This window comes from Heteronotia binoei, chromosome 1 (genome assembly GCF_032191835.1).
Source record: "Heteronotia binoei isolate CCM8104 ecotype False Entrance Well chromosome 1, APGP_CSIRO_Hbin_v1, whole genome shotgun sequence".
NCBI lineage: Eukaryota > Metazoa > Chordata > Lepidosauria > Squamata > Gekkonidae > Heteronotia > Heteronotia binoei.
In genome coordinates, this window is record NC_083223.1 from 281,186,309 (window position 1) to 281,210,047 (window position 23,739).

Genomic DNA, 23,739 nt, shown 5'->3' on the forward strand with positions numbered 1-23,739 from the left:
CAGAGGCTAGATGGCCATCTGACAGCAATGAGGATCCTGTGGATTTAGGGGGAGGGGTTTGTGAGTTTCCTGCATAGTGCAGGGGTTGGACTAGATGACCCTGGAGGTCCCTTCCATCTCTAGGATTCTATGACTGTTAAGAGCGGTTCCTCAGTGGAACAGGCTTCCTCCTTAGGAGGTGGTGGGCTCTCCTTCCTTGGAGGTTTTTAAGCAGAGGCTAGATGGCCATCTGACAGCAATGAGGATCCTGTGGATTTAGGGGGAGGGGTTTGTGAGTTTCCTGCATTGTGCAGCGGGTTGGACTAGATGACCCTGGAGGTCCCTTCCAACTCTAGGATTCTATGACTGTTAAGAGCGGTTCCTCAGTGGAACAGGCTTCCTCCTTAGGAGGTGGTGATCTCCTTCCTTGGAGGTTTTTAAGCAGAGGCTAGATGGCCATCTGACAGCAATGAGGATCCTGTGGATTTAGGGGGAGGGGTTTGTGAGTTTCCTGCATTGTGCAGGGGGTTGGACTAGATGACCCTGGAGGTCCCTTCCATCTCTAGGATTCTATGACTGTTAAGAGCGGTTCCTCAGTGGAACAGGCTTCCTCCTTAGGAGGTGGTGGGCTCTCCTTCCTTGGAGGTTTTTAAGCAGAGGCTAGATGGCCATCTGACAGCAATGAGGATCCTGTGGATTTAGGGGGAGGGGTTTGTGAGTTTCCTGCATTGTGCAGGGGGTTGGACTAGATGACCCTGGAGGTCCCTTCCATCTCTAGGATTCTATGACTGTTAAGAGCGGTTCTTCAGTGGAACAGGCTTCCTCCTCGGGAGGTGGTGGGCTCTCCTTCCTTGGAGGTTTTTAAGCAGAGGCTAGATGGCCATCTGACAGCAATGAGGATCCTGTGGATTTAGGGGGAGGGGTTTGTGAGTTTCCTGCATTGTGCAGGGGGTTGGACTAGATGACCCTGGAGGTCCCTTCCATCTCTAGGATTCTATGACTGTTAAGAGCGGTTCCTCAGTGGAACAGGCTTCCTCCTCGGGAGGTGGTGGGCTCTCCTTCCTTGGAGGTTTTTAAGCAGAGGCTAGATGGCCATCTGACAGCAATGAGGATCCTGTGAATTTAGGGGGAGGGGTTTGTGAGTTTCCTGCATTGTGCAGGGGGTTGGACTAGATGACCCTGGAGGTCCCTTCCAACTCTAGGATTCTATGGTTCTGTGAGATTTCTGGTCTGTCCCTGGAGGCTGGGAACCTGACCACTTCTCCTTGAGGTGGAGAGAGCTGACAGAGAAATTTTTTCTCCCTCTCCCAAAAAACAAGAGCTGAAGGGCATTCAATGAAGCTGATGGGCACAAGGTTCGAGACGGACAAAAGGAAATACTACTTTGCACAGAGAGTGACGAAGATGTGGAATTTGCTGCCAGAGGATATAGTGATGGCCACAGGAAACAACAGCTTTAAAAGGGGATTTGTTAGATTTGTGAAGGGGAGGTCTGTCAGTGGCTACTAACCACGGTGACAGTCAGTCTCTGAATCCGGGTGCCAGGTGCCAGCACAAGGGGAAGGCTTTCGACTTCTCTGCCCTGTTGTTGGCCCTCCAGGGGAACTGGCTGGCCTCTGTGTGAGACAGGAGGCTGGACTAGATGGACCCTCCCTGGTCTGACCCAGCAGGGCTCTTCTGAGGTTCTTCTCAGGGGAAGGCCTCGGCCTCTCTGCCCTGTTGTTGGCCCTCCAGAGGAACTGGTTGGCCACTGTGTGAGACAGGAGGCTGGACTAGATGGACCCTCCCTGGTCTGACCCAGCAGGGCTCTTCCGATGTTCTTCTCAGGGGAAGGCCTCGGCCTCTCTGCCCTGTTGTTGGCCCTCCAGAGGAACTGGTTGGCCACTGTGTGAGACAGGAGGCTGGACTAGATGGACCCTCCCTGGTCTGACCCAGCAGGGCTCTTCTGAGGTTCTTCTCAGGGGAAGGCCTCGGCCTCTCTGCCCTGTTGTTGGCCCTCCAGAGGAACTGGCTGGCCACTGTGTGAGACAGGAGGCTGGACTAGATGGACCCTCCCTGGTCTGACCCAGCAGGGCTCTTCTGATGTTCTTCTCAGGGGGAGGCCTCGGCCTCTCTGCCCTGTTGTTGGCCCTCCAGAGGAACTGGTTGGCCACTGTGTGAGACAGGAGGCTGGATCCTCACTGGTCTGATCCAGCAGGGCTCTTCTGAGGTTCTTCTCAGGGGAAAAAGAATATCTTCTTGGCCTCTCTGCCCTGTTGCTGGCCCTCCAGAGGAACTGGTCTAACTGGATCCTCACTGGTCTGACCCAGCAGGGCTCTTCTGATGTTCCTGATTCCAAAAACAAACCAGACCTTCTTTCGAGAAACATATGAATGGTCACCCGTGTGCCTGCTTTCTTCAATTCTGGATAGGATCCTGATAGACTCTTTGATTCCACTCTGTTTGAGTAGAATTTATGGCAGGGTAGGATTCCCCCCCAGAGATGGTAAAGCTCTGCACCTTTTGCTGGTTGCTGGGGGGGGGCAGGCGGGGGCTTGGAACCCTAAAAACACTCCAACACTTTTCTTTTTCTTCTTGTCTGCCTCCTCCTTGTTCTCCTCCTCCTCTTTCTCCTCCTCCTCCTCCTTCTCCTCCTCCTTCTCCTCTTCCTTCTCCTCCTCCTCCTTCTCCTTCTTTCTCCTCCACCCTCTCCTCTTTTCTTCTCCTCCTTTCTCCTCCTTCTCCTCTTCCTCCTCCCCCTTTTCCTATTTTTCCTCCTCCTCCCCCTGCTCCTTCTGCTATTTCTCCTCCTCCTTCTTTTCCTTCTTCTCCACCTCTTCCTTTTCTCCTCCTCCTTCTTGTCGTTGATGTTGTCTTCTTCCTCCTCCTTTGTTAGTCTAGCCATGACAGGTAAATGGAACCTCCATGTATCCCTATTTCCAGAACTGTTCTATAACCACAAAGCCCCTACCTATCTGGCCACAAAAGGAAAATACATTATAGCCGTGCAGATCTTCTCTGTGTTGGCCTTTGAGTGTGGAGTATGGGGTTGTCTTCCTTCAAAAATGCTATGTTGCCGCATCTCCATACAAAGGAACCGTGGGCGCTTTCACACATGCTAAATAATGCAGTTTTGATCCACTTAAGCAACTGCTTGCAGGTGTATTTTGCCATGTCACAAAATAGAATCCAGTTGCAAAATTCATTGTAAGTGGATTGAAAGTGTTATTTAGTGTGTGTAAAAGCTTCCATATAAAGTTGAAATAATAGAATCCTAGAGTTGGAAGGGACCTCCAGGGTCATCTAGTCCATCCCCCTGCACAATGCAGGAAACTCACAAACACCTCCCCCTAAATTCACAGGATCTTCATTGCTGTCAGGTGGCCATCTAGCCTCTGTTGAAAAACCTCCAAGGAAGGAGAGCCCACCACCTCCCAAGGAGGAAGCCTGTTCCACTGAGAAGCTCTAACGGTCAGGAAGTTCTTCCTAATGTTGAGCCGGAAACTCTTTTGATTTAATTTCAACCCATTGGTTCTGGCCCTAACCTTCCTGGGCCACAGAAAACAATTCCACACCCTCCCCTATATGACAGCCCTTCAAGTACTTGAAGATGGTGATCCTATCACCTTTCAGCCGCCTCTTCTCCAGGCTAAACATCCCCAGCTCCTTCAACCTTTCTTCATAGGACTTGGTCTCCTGACCCCTCACCATCTTCGTCACCCTCTCCTGGACCTGTTCCAGCTTGTCTAGATCCTTCTTAAAATGTGGTGCCCAAAACTCTACTAATGATCCTCATGATCCACTAAGACCCCTTGTAGAGAAAAAGGGTATTTCTGACCATGGGATTTTACCCAGCATAGTTCTAAGTTTACCAAAGCTTGCCTTTCTGAAGTCCAACCTATAAGTCTTGCCTACGTATAGCTCCCATGATCACTGTATCCCTTCTCTTCTCTTGGAGAACTTTGCAATCTGCTGTAGAAGTATCTCATCCAAGTCCTCTGCCTGACTTGGTGGTCTATAGCAGACCCCCCACAATAATATCACTGTTATTTCTTAATCCTTTTATTTTTACCCAGAGACTCTCAACTGAGCTGCCATGCTCAGATTCACATATTTCCTCACAAGTATATACGTCCTTCACATATACTGCTACGCCTCCGCCCTTTCTCATTTGCCTGTCCCTTTTAAATAAGTTGTACCCCTGAATCCTAATATTCCTGTTGTGAGTGTCATCCCACCAAGTTTAAATAAGGCCTATTATGTCATAGTCTCCTTCCTTTATTAAGACTTCCAGTTCCTCCTGTTTGTTTCCCATACTCTGTGCATTAGTGTAGAGACATCAGCATCCATGTTTTTTGCATCCCGGGGGTTTAGTTTCCATACAAGCCTACAAGTTAACATTACCTAGCGTATGCGCCACTCTTTTGCAAATCTTTAATGTTCTTATCCCCAGTTTCTGGCATCATACAAGGCATTGAATTATTGTCTCACTCCCCCATACAATTTAGTTTAAAGCCCACCTTATTAGGTTAGCAAGGCTGTTACCAAACACCCTTTTTCCTACCGCCGTAAGGTCTTCTCCTGATAGAAGACCACCTTCTCAAAAGGGTAAGCCATGGTCCAGAAATCCGAATCTTTCCTGATGACACCATCGACGTAGCCAGTCACTTATTTGAAGTATTCTTCTTTCCCGTCCTAAGCCACGGCCTTCAACAGGAAGCACTGACGAGAACACAACCTGTGTGCCCAGCTCCTTCACCTTCTCACCCAGAGCCACATAAACTTTTCTAATACGTTCAGGGCTATGACGGGCAGTTGCTCTCTTTCTCTCCCCCCCCCCCTTCTTGAATAAAACTTTGTTGGCCTTAAAAATGCTTTGTATTTCTCCCTGCGATCCAGGGAAGTGGGCAAAGGAAGCTCTGGCTTTTTCCCTCCTTCCCTAGGGTATGATGATGATGAGGAGTTTCAGCCGATAGAAGGAAGAGCGACTTGGCTCAGTAGCTCTGCTGTGCGATTGAGAGAGCATGGCAAAGCAAGCTCTTTCCCTTCCTCTCCAAGGGAGGAGCCTTAGCCAATGGAGAAAATGGAGGCTTTGCTCTGTAGCTCCTGTGCGATTGAGCAAGCCTGGCAAAGCAAGCTCTTATGCAGAAGGAAGCAAGAGAGGGAGAAGAAAGGAAGCAGATGACAATGAGTTGCTCGCGGGCCCGATAGGAGCCCCCAGGCCGCGTGTTTGACACCCTGGTTTAGAAAATCAATAGCCCAGTACAGATGATATAGAAAGTAACACACACACACGAAGTGGAAAGATTGGGAAAAGACATGCTGGTCCATCCCTGCTTACAACTGAGTACCTGACTGTACAAGGGTTGCCAAGTCCCTTGCAGTCTCTGGCAAGGGATTTTTTTCGCGCGCGGGGCATGACGACATCACCCAGAAGTGACGTCATTTCTTCGTCGATGTCTTGCGGTGGCCACTCTAGGCGTTTCCGGGAAGACTCTCTGGTTTTCCCGGACGCTTTAGTCATTTGGGAGGAGAAAACTCTATGGTACCTATTGTATCATAGAGTTTTCCCTCCCAAATGGCTAGAGCATCTAGAGCAGAGATCCATCAGTGGCTATTAGCCACAGTGTGTGTGTGTGTGTGTATATAGATCTCTGCTCTAGATGCTCTAGCCAATATATATATATTTGGCTGCTGTGTGACACAGAATGTTGGAATGGATGGGCCATTGGCCTGATCTAACATGGCTTCTCTTATGTTCTTATCTGGGAAAACCTTAAAGTTCCCCTGGAAACGCCTAGAGTGGCCACTGTGCGACATTGCCGGCGCGTTGACGTCACTTCCGGGTGACATCATTGCGTTGGCGACATCGGGGGAGGTTCCCCCTGCTGGCCAAATGTGGGACGGCAGGTTGGGAACCTTCTTGGCGGAGAACACCCCTTCCTGGACTGGGAGTTTGGCAGCTCTAGGCTGTAACCCTCAACTCTGTGTAGCCCCTGTCTCCTGTTGGATTTTCCTCGTTCCCTGTCGCCTTCCACTTTTCCTAGCACGATTGTCTTTTCCAGGGTGTCATCTCATGATGTGACCAAGTACAATAGCCTCAGTTTGGTCATTTCAGCTTCTAGAGAATTTCAGGCTTGCTTTGGTCTAGGAGCCACTGATTTGTCTTTTTGGTAGTCCGTGGTATCTATAAAACTCTCCTCCAACCCCACACTTCAAAAGAATCAACTTTTTTCTTGTCAGCTTTCTTCAGTGTCCAACTTTCCCTCTGGTACACAGCCCTGGGGAAGATTACGGCCTGAATTCTCTCGATCGTTCGGCGCAGCGGTGACCTGTTTTTGCCAGCTGCGCACCTGTGACTTTTTTTCTTCCCCCCCGTAATTATTAAAATCACAGCAATATCTTATTCCCCTGGCCCAAGCTCCAGGGACCGTCGGCAAAGATAACGACTAAAGCAAATAACATATCCGCCGGGATCTGGAGCAACTGGAGGGAACTTCTTGCATGATTCAAGCCGCTGCGTAAATACCTCCCGCACACCTGTCCGCTTTGGATGGAGACTGAGGACACACGCTGGTCTGAAGGTTCATTAAGCAGGGTGATTTGGCGTCTTCGAATGAGGTGAATCAGTCGCTGACAGCCCTCTCCGGGAAGGGACTGAAAAAGCCGGGCTTAGCATGCTGCCACTCTTCCTGGTCTTCTTGTTGCTGCCACCGGGCGCTGCCTGCTGGACACAGAAGCCCAAATGCTTGTTGAACTTGCCAAGGGACACCATAGAACCTGTGAATCATTACAGGTCAGGAGACTACCTCATTAGCGGGGTGGTCTCTCCGACACTTGCTTTCCCCTTGCATTATCTTTTCCGGGAACCACCTGTTATCAGATATGAGCTGTAAGTAATTCTAGAAGAAGCGTTGGTTTTTATACCCTGCTTTCCTTTACTCTGAGGAGACTCTCAGTGGCTTGCTCTCCACTCTAAGGAGTCTCAGAGTGGCTTACGATTGCCTTCCTTTCCTCTCCCCACAACAGTCATCTTGTGAGGTAGGTGGGGCTGAGAGAGCTCTGAGAGAAACTGCTCTTGAGAGAGCAGCTCGGAGCGAACTGTGACTGACCCAAGGTCACCAGGTAGCTGCATGTGGAGAAGCGGAGGATCACACCTGTTTCTCCCAGATTAGAAGAATAACGTAGATTTATACTCCACCCTTCTCTCTGAATCAGTCTGAGAGCAGTTTATAATCTCCTGTATCTTCTTCCCCCACAACAGACACCCTGTGAGGAGAGTGGGGCTGAGCGAGCTCTCCCAGAAGCTGCCCTTTCAAGGACAACTCTGCCAGAGCTATGACTGACCCAAGGCCATTCCAGCAGCTGCAAGTGGAGGAGTGGGGAATCAGACCTGGTTCTCCCAGATTATATTGGATCCCACCTGTCACTCTGAATCTCAGAGCAGCTCACAATCTCCTTTAACTTCTTCCCCCACAACAGAGACTCTGTCAGGTAGGTGGGACTGAGAGCTCTGCCCAGAAGCTGCCTTTTCAAGGTCAGCTCTGCGAGAGCTATGGCTGACTCAAGGACATTCCAGCAGGTGCAAGTGGAGGAGTGAGGAATCAAACCCAGTTCTCCCAGATAAGAATCCGCACACTTAACCACTACACCAAACTGACTCTCCACCACTAGAGTCTGCTGCTCTCCACCATTATGCCATGCAGGATCTCATTGTCAGGGGTCCCCAAACCTTTTGAGCCTGTCAGCACCTTTGGAATTCTGACCAGGGCTGAGGACACTACCACAAAATGGCTGCCACCACAGATAAAACCAATCACAAAATGGCTGCTGCAGGAGACAAAATCAACCCCAAGAAGTCAGGTATTGAGTTTATACATGACCTTAATAGTACCTCTTCAACATTTCAGGAATAAGTCCTGTCTAACAGGACACTTTTTAATCCACACAGTTCTTTGAGGGGGTGAACAAACATGTGGACAAAGGGGACCCAATATATGTTGTTTACCTTGACTTCCAGAAAGCTTTTGATAAAGTTCCTCATCAGAGGCTCCATAGTAAGCTCGAGAGTCACGGATTAAAAGGACAGGTCCTCTTGTGGATCAAAAACTGTCTAATTAATAGGAAGCAAAAAGTGAGTATAAATGGGTGGACGGTAAACAGTGGGGTGCCCCTCCATATACTTCTCCAACTTTGAGAAGGCAGCCAAACGGTGGGGAATTGCAGAGGAAGACTATATGTCTTAGCTCTGTAGCATCCTGACTGGAGAACTTGCAGCCATCTATCACCGCATGCCTATGGAAGATGGGGGGATAACTTTTGCAACCTATAAAGCCACTGTCTTTAAAAGGTTTAAACTGGGGGCAGACCACTTCCGAAAGCAGTTCAGGGGTTTAGCCCCACCAGAATGTAAATCTTATGCTGAATTTGGGGTAAAGCTGGGGGATCTTGGGAAGAGATGGGTAGAGGAAGAAAAAGCCCAGGATTTTAAGGCTTTGTTTCAGTTGTTGATTTTAGACCAGTTCTACTTCAGACTTCCCAAAGAGTTGAAATGCCTGGTAAAAGATAGGAAACCTAAAACCATTACAGAGGCCTCAGAACTGGTGGACGAGCTGGTGCTGAACAGAGAGGGGTGGAATTGGATCCCTTCCCAGTTGGGAAGGGGACAAAAGGGGTCCCTAAGGGGTGGGAAGGAACACCCGTCACCCAAAAGGGAAGGGAAACCTGCCCAGGGAGAGGGTAGGAAATCCCCTGATTTGGCTAATCAGGATCGGCCCCAGATTCGAACGTGCTACAACTGTGGAAAGGCTGGACACCTAAGGTCAGCCTGCCCAGAGCTGCAAGCTGATACCCCCAAACTAGGGTTGCCAAGTCCAATTCAAGAAATATCTGGGGACTTTGGGGGTGGAGCCAGGAGACATTAGGGGTGGAGCCAAGATCAAGGCTGTGACAAGCATAATTGAACTCCAAAGGGAGTGCTGGCCATCACATTTAAAGGGATGGCACACCTTTTCAACTCCTTCCTTCCATAGGAAATAATGAAGGATAGGGACACCTTCTTTTGGGGCTCATAGAATTGGACCCCCTGGTTCAATCGTTTTGAAACTTGGGGGGTATTTTGGGGAGAGGCACTAGATGCTATCCTGAAAATTTGGTGCATCTACCCCAAAAAACATCCCCCCCAGAGCCCCAGATACCCATGGATCAATTCTCCATGATTTTCTATGGGAATAAATCTCCATAGGGAATAAGAGTTCCCAGAAGACATTTCCCTCCCCCCCCCCCGCTTTCTGAGGACCCTGAAGCGGGGGGAGGACCTCCAAACTGGGGGATCCCCTGCCCCCACCTGGGGATTGGCAACCCTACCCCAAACACACAACAAAAGCACCAGTTACTCCAAAGGTGAAGGAGGAGTATGTGGCCGTGGTAAGCCATGAATGTCTTTTCACCAGAATGGAGCCTGCGGAGGCCTGGAGTGATTTTGTTGAACCAGTAAGGCTTAAGGACCGGTTGATTTTGGGATATGCTGACACTGGCTCTTCAGTCACCCTTGTGAGGGCAGATCTGGTGTCAGAAGCTGACATTGTCCCCGATATGGCATTCAGAATCAAGGGGGTTCTTATGTGACACAGAGTGTTGGACTGGATGGGCCGTTGGCCTGATCCAGCATGGCTTCTCTTATGTTCTTATGTGATGCAGAGTGTTGGACTGGATGGGCCGTTGGCCTGATTTAACATGGCTTCTCTTATGTTCTTATGTGACACAGAATGTTAGACTGGATGGGCCATTGGCCTGATCCAGTAGGGCTTCTCTTATGTTCTTATGTGACACAGAGTGTTGGACTGGATGGGCCATTGGCCTGATCCAACATGGCTTCGCTTATGTTCTTATGTGACACAGAGTGTTGGACTGGATGGGCCATTGGCCTGATCCAACAGGGCTTCTCTTATGTTCTTATGTGACACAGAGTGTTGGACTGGATGGGCCGTTGGCCTGATCCAGCATGGCTTCTCTTATGTTCTTATGTGATGCAGAGTGTTGGACTGGATGGGCCGTTGGCCTGATTTAACATGGCTTCTCTTATGTTCTTATGTGACACAGAATGTTAGACTGGATGGGCCATTGGCCTGATCCAGTAGGGCTTCTCTTATGTTCTTATGTGACACAGAGTGTTGGACTGGATGGGCCATTGGCCTGATCCAACATGGCTTCGCTTATGTTCTTATGTGACACAGAGTGTTGGACTGGATGGGCCATTGGCCTGATCCAACAGGGCTTCTCTTATGTTCTTATGTGACACAGAGTGTTGGACTGGATGGGCCACTGGCCTGATCCAACATGGCTTCTCTTATGTTCTTATGTGACACAGCGTGTTGGACTGGATGGGCCATTGGCCTGATCCAACAGGGCTTCTCTTATGTTCTTATATAATTCTGCTCAACCAGGCTATGGTTTTATGCCCTTCCATTTATCCTGTTTGACCTGGTTTCCCTTTTCAGACCTTGGTGCTTATTTCCCCCTTATTTTAAGAAAAGGTAGAGGCCGCAGTTCTCTACCCGCAGGGCACGACCTGCCACTTCCAATGTATAATATCAAGAAGCTCACAGTATATAGAGACCATTAAAAACTTGAAAGTGCTGGGAGCAAACTGCAAATGTTAACTGTATTTCACCGAAATGATTAAATTATACAAATATATGCCGTTTGTGTCAGAGTCTCTGTAGTGACAGAAGATGAAGAGAACTGCAGAGCCTCTTGGTGGATTGCAGGGGGGTGGGGGGGTCTGTCTTGGGAACAATTTACAATGTTGGAAATAACGTCCTACCGACACGTGTTACATGCTAAGTTTATATTGCTATCAAGATGGAACTTCTCATGCGTACAGCGCTGAGAGTTTTGCTGTTACCCAAGAACCGATGCGAACGACGTGCATTTGTATAATTTAATCATTTATTTGAAATACAGTTAACATTTGCAATTTACTCACAGCGCTTTCTAGGTTTTTTTTATGGCCATTGCAAACGCTGAGAAGGCTTTGAACGGTTGTTTTGAATGATGAGATTTGAATGCAAGATGCCATTCAGGGCTTTTCTAGCACAATCTGAACGAAAACAAACAAACAAAACCCTTTCTTTGCTTCCAAACCCTGGGATCAGAATGTGGATGGGAGACACAAAACCAGATTATTTTAAAGGTGATATTCATACAGGGTCAAAATTGTTAAGAACATATGAACATAAGAGAAGCCATGTTGGATCAGGCCAATGGCCCCTCCAGTCCAACACTCTGTGTCACACAGTGGCCAAAAAACCCCAGGTGCCATCAGGAGGTCCACCAGTGGGGCCAGGACACTAGAAGCCCTCCCACTGTTGCCTCCCCCAAGCACCAAGAAGACAGAGCGTCACATGCCCCAGATGGAGTGTTCCATGTACACCTTGTGGTTAATAGCGACTCATGGATCTCAGCTCCATCTAAGGATATAAGAGAAGCCATGTTGAATCAGGCCAATGGCCCACCCAGTCCAACACTGTGTCACACAGTGGCCAAAAAACCCAGGTGCCATCAGGAGGTCCACCAGTGGGGCCAGGACACTAGGAGCCCTCCCACTGTGCCCCCCTCACAAGCACCAAGAATACAGAGCTTCACTGTCCCAGACATAAGAACATAAGAGAAGCCCTGTTGGATCAGGCCAATGGCCCATCCCGTCCAACACTCTGTGTCACACAGTGGCCTAAAAACGCAGGTGCCATCAGGAGGTCCACCAGTGGGGCCAGGACACCAGAAGTCCTCCCACTGTAGAGAGGGATGGTGGCTCAGTGGTAGAGCATCTGCTTGGGAAGCAGAAGGTCCCAGGTTCAATCCCTGGCATCTCCAAAAAAGGGTCCAGGCAAATAGGTGTGAAAAGCCTCAGCTTGAGACCTTGGAGAGCCGCTGCCCATCTGAGAAGACAATACTGACTTTGATGGACCAAAGGTCTGATTCAGTATAAGGCAGCTTCATATGTTCATATGTTCATACGTGCCCACCCCCACAAGGACCAAGAATACAGAGCATCACTGCCCCAGACAGAGAGTTCCAACAATACGCTGTGGCTAATCTCCCCATTTTTTGGTGGGGAAAAACATTAGAAAGTTTGTTAAATCTCAGAGTTCAGCAAAATTCTCACAGGAGGGGTTGAACAATGATGCCCAGAAGCAAGTATTTTGGAGGGTGGATAAGAAAGAAAGGCAGCCCTATGCCACAGAGTGGTAAAGCTGCAGTCCAAGCTCTCTGCTCACGACCTGAGTTTGATCCTGGTGGAAGCTGGGTTCAGGTAGCCGGCTCAAGGTTGACTCAGCCTTCCACCCTTCTGAGGTCGGTCAAACGAGTACCCAGCTTGCTGGGGGGAAAGTGTAGATGACTGGGGAAGGCAAGGGCAAAAAGTCTGCTGTCAAAACGTCGCGATGCGACATCACCCTAAGTCGGAAATGACTGGTGCTTGCACAGGGGACTACCTTTGCCTTTTTTAAAACAGAAAGAGCACAGGAATATGGCCCGTTGGTTTCATTGGAAATGTAACTTCTATATTTCCTTGTAGATCAGCAACCGAATCTCACTGGCTCGTTCTGTCCTTCTTGTTTGCCATTCGTGAGGTCAACCGAGACCCCAGCCTCCTACCCAACGTCACCCTGGGCTACAGCATCTACGAAAACTTCGGCAGTGTGAGAATGACCTACGATGCCATGATGGATCTGGCATCTCCCGGGCAGGCAAATATTCCAAACTACTCCTGTGGGCGACAGAATACCGTGTTGGCTGTTCTGGAAAACGCTCCCACTGAAATCTCCATCCTGATTTCAAACGTGATGGGCCTCCGCAAAATCCCACAGGTATTCAGAAGGGGAGGGTGTGGGGAAGCGAAGCATTACTCTGCTTTGCGGTTTCTCTAGAGCAGTGGTCCCTAACCTTTTTGGTTTTGTGGAAGACAGTTTTTCCACAGACCGGCATGGGGGTGGGGCATGATTTCGGGATGATACAATTGTGCACTTTATTTTGGAGTGATGGTTAAGTGTGTAGACTCCTATCTGGGAGAACTGGGTTTGATTTCTCACTCCTCCGCTTGCAGCTGCTGGAATGGCCTTGGGTCAGCCATAGCTCTCACAGAGCTGTCCTTGAAAGGGCAGCTTTTGGGGAGAGCTCTCTCAGCCCCACCCACCTCACAGGATTTCTGTGGTGGGGAAGGAAGGTAAAGGAGATTGTGAGCTATTCTGAAATTCAGAGTGGAGGGCAGGATATAAATCCAATGTCATAGAATCATAGAGATGGAAGGGACCTCCAGGGTCATCTAGTCAAACCCCCTGCACAATGCAGGAAACCCACAAATACCTACCGCAAATTCACAGGATCTTCATCGCTGTCAGATGGCCATCTAGCCTCTGTTTAAAAACCTCCAAGGAAGGAGAGCCGACAACCTCCTGAGGAAGCCTGTTCCACTGAGGAATCGCTCTAACGGTCAGGAAGTTCTTCCTAATGTTGAGGCGCAAACTCTTTTGATTCTATTTCAACCCATTGGTTCTGGTCTGAACTTCCGGGACCGCAGAAAACAATTCCACCCCATCCTCTATAGGACAGCCCTTCAAGTCCTTGAAGATGGTGATCCTATCACCTCTCAGCCGCCTCCTCTCCAGGCTAAACATCCCCAGCTCCTTCAACCTTTCCTCATAGGACTTGGTCTCCTGACCCCTCACCATCTTCATTGCCCTCCTCTGGATCCTTCTTCTTCTTCCTCCTCCTCTTCTTCTTCTTCTTCTTCTTCTTCTTCGTCTTCTTCTTCTTCTTCTTCTTCTTCTTCTTCTTCCTCTTCTTCCTCTTCCTCTTCTTCTTCTTCTTCCATTGTAATATATAATGAAATAATTATACAACTCATGGTCTGGTTGCTAACAGGCCACGGACCAGTTACCGGTCCACGGCCCGGGGGCTGGGGCCCCCTGCTCTAGAGAAGTTAAGGAGGGGCAGGGCTTTTCTTTGTAGCATGAGCTCCTTTGCATATTAGGCCACACCCCCCTGATGTAGCCAATCCTCCAAGAGCTTACAGTAGGCCCTGTACTAAGAGCCCTGTCAGCTCCAGGAGGATTGGCTACATCAGGGGTGTGTGGCCTAATATGCAAAGGAGCCTCCTGCTACAAAAAAAAGCCCTGAGGAGGGGGATGTTGGGTGTCAATGATTGAAGCCAGAGAGAGATCAGCCAGAGAGAACTTCAGAAAGTTATAAACATCTGGAACAGAGGTCCATCAGTGGCTATTAGCTGCAGGGTGTTAATGGAACTCTGTCTGGGGCAGTGATGCTCTGTCTTCTTGGTGCTTGGGGGGGGGGTCAGTGGGAGGGCTTCTAGTGTCCTGGCCCCACTGGTGGACCTCCTGATGGTGCCTGGTTTTTTTGGCCACTGTGTGACACAGAGTGTTGGACTTGGGGGGCCATTGGCCTGATCCAACATGGCTTCTTTTATGTTCTTATGTGACACAGAGTGTTGGACTGGAGGGGCCATTGGCCTGATCCAACATGGCTTCTCTTATGTTCTTATGTGACACAGAGTGTTGGACTTGGGGGGCCATTGGCCTGATCCAACATGGCTTCTTTTATGTTCTTATGTGACACAGAGTGTTGGACTGGAGGGGCCATTGGCCTGATCCAACATGGCTTCTCTTATGTTCTTATGTGACACAGAGTGTTGGACTTGGGGGGCCATTGGCCTGATCCAACATGGCTTCTCTTATGTTCTTATGTGACACAGAGTGTTGGACTGGATGGGCGATTGGCCTGATCCAACATGGCCTCTCTTATGTTCTTATCCCTAGTCTAGAGAGATCAGTCCCCCTGGAGCAAATGGATGGTTTGGAGGGTGGAGTGTCTGGCCTTGTACTCAGCTGAAGTCCCTGTCCTCCCCAGACTCCATCCCCAAATCTCCAGGAGTTTCCCAACCTGGATCTGACCACCCGTATGGTGGTTTTTCGGGGGGTGGCATTTGGAGAGGTATGACTTTGTAGGTCTTCGTGTCATAGACTAGAACAAAGAAGGCGAAGGCAGTGGGTGAGAGGTCACAGGAAGCAATCGTATACATTTAACTAAGCGCTGGTATTCCGGCTGCCCTCTGATCGGAGACACCCCCCCCCTCCAAAACTGAAACGCTTAAATGTAAAAGGAAAATAATGAAAGCGGAACAGTGGCAGGCGATCGGAAGACTCTAAAACTCTGGATCCAACTGAATGTAAAAACACCCAAAGAGAACTTTTTCTCCCTCTCCCAAAAGACTAGAAGTCGAGGGTATCCAATGAAGCTGGTGGGCAGGAGGGGCAGGACGGACAAAAGGAAAGAATTCCCTACGCAGTGAGTGACTGCAGCGTGGAATTCCGTGCCAGAGGATGTAGTGATGGCCACAAGCGTAGACGGCTTTAAAAGGCGGTTCGATATTTTCATGGAGAAGTCCATCGGTGGCTACTAGCTTTGAGGAGGAAGGGGAACCTCCGCATTCAAAGGCAGTCGACTTCTGAACCCTAGCACCAAGATGCAACACCAGGGGAAGGCTGCGGCCTCCATGCCCTGTTGTGGGCCCTCCAGAGGAACTGGCTGGCTGCTGTGGGAGAAGCCTAATCTAGGGAGTCTTTTCCCAATCGCAAATGGCCAGTTTGTCTGGCATCATGTGTATGGGAGTATGAGGGCATCGTCTCTTCAGGAGAGACTTACAGAGACTTGTGTCTCCATGGAAGGCCATGTGAGAGAGGGAGAGGACAAAAGGAGAGAGAGAGAGAGAGGTCAAAGGGCAGCTCCCAGGTTAAGACAAAGAGAGGCATCCCATTCAAGGAGATAATACCTATACCCCCTCTGAGTGATGTAGCACAGGGGTGTCAAACCTGCAGTTCAGGGGCCAAATCAGGCCCTCAGAAGGCTCCTATCAGGCCCTCGAGCAACTGGCTTTCATCTGCTTCCTTCTCCCTCTCTCTTGCTTCCTTCTGCGAGACAGCTTGCTTTGCAAGGCTTGCTCAATTGCACAGGAGCTACAGAGCAAAGCCTCTATTTCCTCTATTGGCTGAGGCTCCTCCCTTGGGGAGGAAAGGGGACGCGGGAGAGCTTGTTTTGCCAGACTCTCTCAATCGCACAGCAGAGCCAAGCCTCTCTTCCTTCTATTGGCTGAGGCTCCTCCCCCGCCTGGTCCCCTGGGGAAGGAAGGAAAGAGCCAGAGCTTCCTTTGCCCGGTTCCCTGGATCCCATGGGAGAAATACAAAGAAAGCGCTTTTGAGACCAACGAGTGCTAATGTTTTAAGCGTGTTTTAATTTGTCAAAAAATACATGTGTTTGTGTTTTTTTTTATAAAATTTGTATCTTTGCTACCTAATCTTAAATAGGTACACACATGGCCCGGCCCAATATGGCCCAGCCCAACGAGGTCTCATTTATGTCAGATCCGGCCCTCATAACAAATGCGTTCGACACCCCTGAAGCACATCCACCTTCCCATGTCGAGGCATTCCAACATTCCCTCTTGTCACAGATGGGGGAGGGGGGTTTACACTCTTCAAAATGCATTTTGATAGTGCAAGTGAATAAATAATCTGCACAGAGGAGGCAATGATAAACCACTTCTGACCTATACTTATTTGAAAAAACCCTGTGATGGTGATGATGAAGAAGAAGAAGATACTGGATTTATACCCCGCCCTTCACTCTGAATCTCAGAGCGCCCTATAATCTCCTTTACCTTCCTTTCCCCGCAACAGACACCCTGTGTGGTAGGTGGGGCTGAGAGAGCTCTCCTGCGAGAGCTAGAGCTGACCCAAGGCCATTCCAGCAGCTGGTTTTCCCAGATATCATTGGCCATGCTGGCTAGGGCTGATGGGAGTTGTAGGCAAAAAAACATCTGGAGAGCTACTGTTGGCCACCCCTGATCTAGTTCAACCCCTGCACAATGCAGGAAACTCACAAACACCTCCCCCTAAATTCACAGGATCCTCATTGCTGTGAGATGACCATCTAGTCTCTGTTTAAAAAAGGAGAGCCCACCAACTCCCAAGGAAGCCTGTTCCACTGAGGAACCGCTCTAACGGTCAGGAAGTTCGTCCTAAGGTTGAGTCAGAAACCCTTTTAATTTAATTTCAACCCATTGGTTCTGGTACTACCTTCCGGGGCCACAGAAACCAATTCCACACCCTCCTCTCTATGACAGCCCTTCAAGTCCTTGAAGATGGTGATCCTATCACCTCTCAGCCGCCTCCTCTCCAGGCTAAACATGCCCAGCTCCCTCCTCATAGGACTTGGTCTCCAGACGCCTCACCATCTTCGCCGCCCTCTTCTGGACCCGTTCCAGCTTGTCTAGATCCTTCTTAAAATGTGGTGCCCAAAACTGAACACAAGACTCCAGGTGGGGTCTTACCAGAGCAGAGTAAAACACTCATGCCTGCCTTTCTTTGCTAGATCAGTTATGCTCTTGTGTCTCGCGTTCTTCGTGATGAAGCACGGTTTCCTTTTTTATACCGGATGCTCCCAGACGAGGAATATTTGTACCCTGGAATCCTGGAACTGCTCCTGCATTTCCGATGGACGTGGGTGGGTCTGATTGCTGCAGACAGCGACAACGGAGAAAGGTTTATGAGAACTTTGATGCCGATGCTCACCAGGAATGGCATTTGCGCCCTCTTCTCCCTCATCCTCCCAGTGAACGTGGTGGAGAACTTTTTGGAAGACGTTCTAAGCCCCGATTTTAATTCCAAGTGGAAACAGGTCAATGTAGTCATTCACTACGCGGAAGCCGAATTGTCGTTCACCGAAGGGTTATTCCACGCGCAATTCATAGCTACGGAACATTTCGGATTGATCGAGGGGAAAGTTTGGATCACGACCGCTTGGTGGGATCTCTCAGCAGCATTATCCAGGTCTCCTGTGCTTCAGGAAGACGTAAACACTTTTTTCTCCTTCTTACTGCGGACAAACAACAGAGTAAAACAGGACCAATATCTTCCCTTTCACATCTCCGCCGAAGAGTTTTGGAAAAACAATTTTCAGTGTTTCTATTCGAAGCACGGGTTGGCTGTGAGAGGTTGGATGAGATGCGTGGAGAAAGGGGAACTGGTGATTGTTCCTGAGGATATTCGTGGTAACGTAGTCCACACTGGACATGGACATAGTATCTACAAGATTGTCTACGCTGTGGCACACATCTTAAATGCTTTCTACTTATCCACAGCCAAGAGTATGGTCACAGCAGGCAGAGAGAAGGGGGGACACCGAAGGATACAGAACTGGAAGGTACTGAAATGAATGAATGTCTCAGGGAAATGAAATGGAGCCACTATGATTCTCCAAGACATAGTTCACGGCCCTGCACAATTAAAAGATTAGAGTTTAAAGCAGGCGGAGCTGAGATATTCAAACTGGTTCCTGTTGCTGAAATTCCACAGCTCCTCTTGCTATTTGGTGTAGTGGTTTGGTGTAGTGGTTAAGTGTGCGGATGCTTATCTGGGAGAATTGGGCTTGATTCCCCACTCCTCCACATGAAGAAGAAGAAGATATTGGATTTATATCCCGCCCTCCACTCCGAAGAGTCTCAGAGCGGCTCACAATCTCCTTTACCTTCCTCCCCCACAACAGACACCCTGTGAGGTAGATGAAGATACTGGATTTATATCCCACCCTCCACTCCGAAGAGTCTCAGAGCGGCTCACAATCTCCTTTCCCTTCCTCCCCCACAACAGACACCCTGTGAGGTGGGTAGGGCTGGAGAGGGCTCTCCCAGCAGCTGCCCTTTCAAGGACAACCTCTGCCAGAGCTATGGCTGACCCAAGGCCATGCTAGCAGGTGCAAGTGGAGGAGTGGGGAATCAAACCCGGTTCTCCCAGATAAGAGTCCGCACACTTAACCACTACACCAAACTGGCTCTCCTTGCAGCCACTGGAATGGCCTTGGATCAACCATAGCTCTGGCAGAGGTTGTCCTTGGAAGGGCAGCTGCTGCAAGAGCTCTCTCAGCCCTACCTACCCTCAGGGTGTCTGTTGTGGGGGAAGAAGATAAAGAAGATCGTAAAGCCAGTTTGGTGTAGTGGTTAAGTGTGCAGACTCTTATCTGGGAGAACCAGGTTTGATTCCCCACTCCTCCACTTGCAGCTGCTGGAATGGCTTTGGGTTAGCTATAGCTCTCGCAGAGCTGTCCTTGAAAGGGCAGCTTCTGTTAGAGCTCTCATCCCCACCTACCTCACAGGGTGTCTGTTGTGGGAGGAGAAGATACTGTAAGCCACTCTGAGTCTTTGATTCAGAGAGAAGGGCAGGGTTTAAATCTGCAGTCTTCTTCTATTCTAGATTTACCATTTTCTGAAAACCTTCTGGATGTACAACACTTCTATGGATGGAGTGCATTTCGACGAGAAGGGGGAACTAGACGCTGACCTGGATATTGTGAAGTCTGTGCTGTTTCCCAACAAGTCTGTTGAGACAAGGACAATTGGGAATACGACCAAACGGGCATCTCAAAGCCTTCTGTTCCAGATTGAGCAGGATGACAAGGTCTGGCCTAGGTGGATTCATAAGGTACCGAGACCCCTTAATTTGATTTTTATTCCCATTTCCTGTCTCTTACGTTGTAACACTGTGATGGGTTTCCTGTTGCACACTGGCTTCTTCAATGAAGCATTTCTGCCCCGAAGCAAACTGCCGGTCCTGGCTTTCCTCTGTCTCATTAGAGGAGGGGTGATGATCTCATTTGTTATGAGGGCTAGATCTTCACCTTGTTGGACTGGGCCACGTATGTCATGAACTGTAATGCCAGGTAGCAGAGACAGAAACTTTATAAAGGACACAAACACACCATTAAAGATTTTTAAAATGAAAAATGCTGAAAAGATTAGCACTCTTGCAACATTTTGTTTAACAGTGCCTGATAACTGACACCTCTTGTTCTGAATTATTGCATCAACATTTGGAGACAAAGTCTGTGCTATAGCAATCCTGATTATGCTGCTCAGGTGTGTATCTGAAAGTTGCAAACCTACTTTTTTATAGTGACATAGTTCAGTTTGGTGTAGTGGTTAAGTGTGTGGACTCTTATCTGGGAGAACCGGGTTTGATTCCCCAGTCCTCCACTTGCACCAGCTGGAATGGCCTTGGGTCAGCCGTAGCTCTGGCAGAGGTGGTCCTTGAAAGGGCAGCTGCTGTGAGAGCTCTCTCAGCCCCACCCACCTCACAGGGTGTCTGTTGTGGGGGAAGAAGATATAGGAGATTGTGAGCCACTCTGAGTCTCTGTCCTTGAAAGGGCAGCTGCTGGGAGAGCCCTCTCAGCCCCACCCACCTCACAGGGTGTCTGTTGTGGGGGAGGAAGGGAAAGGAGATTGTGAGCCGCTCTGAGACTCTTCGGAGTGGAGGGCGGGATATAAATCCAATATCTTCATCTACCTCACAGGGTGTCTGTTGTGGGGGGGGGGGAAGGTAAAGGAGATTGTGAGCCGCTCTGAGACTCTGTCTGTCTGTCTGTCTGTCTGATCATCATCTCCTCTGTGTGTGTGTGTGTCTGTCCATCTGTCTGTCTGTCTGTCTGTCTGTCTATCTATCTATCTATCTATCTATCTATCTATCTATCTATCTATCTATCTATCTATCTATCTATCTATCTATCTATCTATCTATCTATCTATCGTCTGTCTGTCTGTCGATCCATCCATCTATCCATTTATCCGCCTGTCTGTCTTTCTGTCTGTGTGTCAGCTTCAGTAAACTTCTCAGATGAGTCCATTGGCAAAGGCTTGATTAAAATTGAAGATCAAAGCTGATACATGGACAGCTCTTGTCAGGACTAACCATAATGGCCATGTCTCTACTTTTACATGCAACGCCAATCTACCCTGCCAGAATGTCCCCGCTCAAAAGTCTGTTCAAACTTTTCCCCATCCAGATGTCTCCCAGCAAACTATTTTTAGTACCTTCAAGGCCAGCTGGCTTGGAGGAGAAATCTTGGCAGAGAAGGTAGTAGTTACTATGCCAACCTGATAAGCACCCTAGCTGCAAAAGCAACATTCATATGTGAAGCTCGTGAGGCTGATTCCCCCCCCCCCCTTTAAGTATGTAGGCATACAGTATAGAAAGAGAGTGATACAGGGTTGGAATAACTACATATAGCTAAAAACCAGAGATGTCCACACAACTCTGGAACTAGAAAATTATGGCAGGAACGCTTTCCTGACACTACCATCTCTCTGGGTGTTTTCGCATTAGCGTTTACTCCGGGGTGGCATCCCATTTACCTCCGGAACTTTTGCTCGATTTCGCACATGTTGCTCCGCGGTCACGGTTTGATCCGGGGCTTCAGCAGTTTCACCCCGCAGTATCTGGATGTCAGTAGCAAACGCTAAGTGCGAAAACGCCCTCTATCTCCTATGTTTGCTTTTAGACTGTGCCTCGTTCCAGGTGTAGCAAAAGCTGCCTCCCAGGGCACACCAAGGCGATTCAGGAAGGAAACCCGGTCTGCTGCTACGATTGTCACCGGTGTGCAGAAGGGACAATTTCCACTCAGGAAGGTGGGTGACACCAGAGTAAATGATTGTCTTTGTGGAATGGGCCCATTACTCTCGATCTTTAGGAGGTAGCTGAAGGCAGGGCCGGGGCCTTTTTGGTCCAGGCCCCTTTTTGGTGGAATGAGCTACCCTTGGAGATTTGAGCCCTGCAGGACGTGTCAAAGTTCTATAGGGCTTGCAAGATGGAGCTCTTTCGCCAGGCCTTTAACTGAAGAAGAAGAAGAAGACATTGGATTTATATTCCGCCCTCCACTCAAGAGTCTCAGAGCGGCTCACAATCGCCTTTATCTCCCTTCCCCACAACAGACACCCTGTGAGGTGGGTGGGGCTGGAGAGGGCTCTCATAGCAGCTGCCCTTTCAAGGAGAGAGTCTCAGAGCGGCTCACAATCTCCTTTCCCTTCCTCCCCCACAACAGACACCCTGTAAGGTGGGTGGGGCTGAGAGGGCTCTCACAGCAGCTGCCCTTTCAAGGAGAGAGTCTCAGAGCGGCTCACAATCTCCTTTCCCTTCCTCCCCCACAACAGACACTCTGTAAGGTGGGTGGGGCTGAGAGGGCTCTCACAGCAGCTGCCCTTTCAAGGACAACCTCTGCCAGAGCTATGGCTGACCCAAGGCCATTATAGCAGCTGCAAGAGGAGGAGTGGGGAATCAAACCCGGTTTTCCCAGATAAGAGTCCGCACACTTAACCACTACACCAAACTGGCTCTCTGATCCAGTGGGCATCCTTTTGAACATTATCACTTCCTCGCATACCCTTTTACACTCATGGTGCTCATACAGAGCTGACAGCCGTTGGCCATAGGAGCTGTTATACGTTTGCTGCTTATGCCTGAATTAATGTCTGTCTCTTCTGAATATGCTGTTCTGATTTATCGAAATTGTTTTATGATGTTTTAATTTTGATGCTCGTTTTTACTGTCATAAGCCACCCCGAGTCCGCTTGTGGGATAGGGTAGGATATAATTTTTTAAAAAAATAAATTAAATTCATTACGGTATTTGATAAGAATTTTTTTTTTTTGGTCTACTGGAAGTTTTAAGCTTTTAAACGAGTGGTTTTTAATGTACACGTACAGTTCCACTATGAGATTTGCTGTTCTATTGCCAATCAATACATCTCAGCCTAACGTACCTTTCAAAGATGCTGTTTCTTTGATAAATAGAAGTGCGAATGATTCTGGTCATGTGTATTCTTTTCAGATGCAGACCACTGTGACAAATGTCCAGATGTTCGGTACGCAAACGTCAACCGAGACCAGTGCGTCCCCAAAGTCACAACCTTCCTGTCTTACGAAGAACATCTAGGCCTCGTTTTGGCTCTCTCTGCACTTGCCCTATCTCTAAGCACAGCCTTTGTGTTTGGAATCTTCATTAAATACCGAGAGACTCCAATCGTCAGAGCCAACAACCGAAACCTCACCTACGTTCTCCTCGTTTCCCTCCTACTTTCTTTCCTCTCCTCCTTGGTCTTTATTGGCCGGCCAAATAAAGTCACCTGCCTTCTCCGACAAGCACTTTTCAGCGTTATCTTCTCCGTCGCCGTCTCTTCTATATTGGCCAAAACGATCACTGTGGTGGTGGCGTTCGTGGCCACGAAGCCAGGGAACAGGGTGAGGAAATGCCTGGGGAAGGGTTTGGCCAACTCCATCGTCATTGCTTGTTCCACCCTCCAACTTGTCATCTGTGCCGTCTGGCTGATGGTCTCTCCCCCCTTCCCAGAGTCTGACCTGCACACCCAACCTGGGCACATCATCTTGCAGTGCAACGAGGGGTCTGCCTCCATGTTTTACGTCGCCCTGGGTTACATGGCCTTCCTAGCCACCATCTGTTTCACGGTGGCTTTCCTGGCCAGGAAGCTGCCCGGGGCGTTCAACGAAGCCAAGGTGATCACCTTCAGCCAGTTGGTGTTTTGCAGTGTTTGGTTGTCCTTTGTGCCCTCCTACCTGAGCACGAAGGGGAAATACACGGTAGCTGTGCAGATCTTCTCTATGCTGGCTTCCAGCTGTGGGTTACTGGTTTGTATTTTCTTTCCCAAATGCTACATTATTGTCTTGAGGCCTCGACTGAATGTGAAAAAACATATCAAGATTAATGGTGGCAACTGATTTGTAGTATATTATTATCACAGTTGAGTCCACATATATTGAGCAGTGTAGGAAAGATGCCTCAACTGTTGCTCTTGGGCCTTTTAAAATTTCTTTCCCCTCCCTCCCTCATATGAACATATGAAACTGCCTTCTACTGAATCAGACCC

General features: G+C 49.0%; 1 protein-coding gene across 1 annotated transcript; it reads left to right on the forward strand.

Annotated features, from left to right (window-relative positions):
- The first annotated feature begins 6,635 nt into the window (after window positions 1-6,635).
- On the forward strand, window positions 6,636-23,590 carry LOC132587318 (vomeronasal type-2 receptor 26-like). The gene is made up of 6 exons (XM_060259630.1): window positions 6,636-6,850; window positions 12,536-12,827; window positions 17,404-18,234; window positions 19,281-19,484; window positions 21,361-21,487; window positions 22,686-23,590. The coding sequence occupies exons 1-6, from the start codon at window positions 6,636-6,638 to the stop codon at window positions 23,588-23,590; spliced, it is 2,574 nt and encodes an 857-aa protein (XP_060115613.1).
- Window positions 23,591-23,739: the final 149 nt, after the last annotated feature.

What these genes read in the sequence shown, in the direction of transcription:
- LOC132587318 (XM_060259630.1), top strand. Translation starts at nt 6,636, where the DNA reads ATGCTGCCACTCTTCCTGGTCTTCTTGTTGCTGCCACCGGGCGCTGCC. An exon ending in CCTGTTATCAGATATGAGCT is followed by an intron (nt 6,851 to 12,535) that starts GTAAGTAATTCT and finishes ATTTCCTTGTAG; the next exon opens with ATCAGCAACCGAATCTCACT. An exon ending in GCCTCCGCAAAATCCCACAG is followed by an intron (nt 12,828 to 17,403) that starts GTATTCAGAAGG and finishes TTTCTTTGCTAG; the next exon opens with ATCAGTTATGCTCTTGTGTC.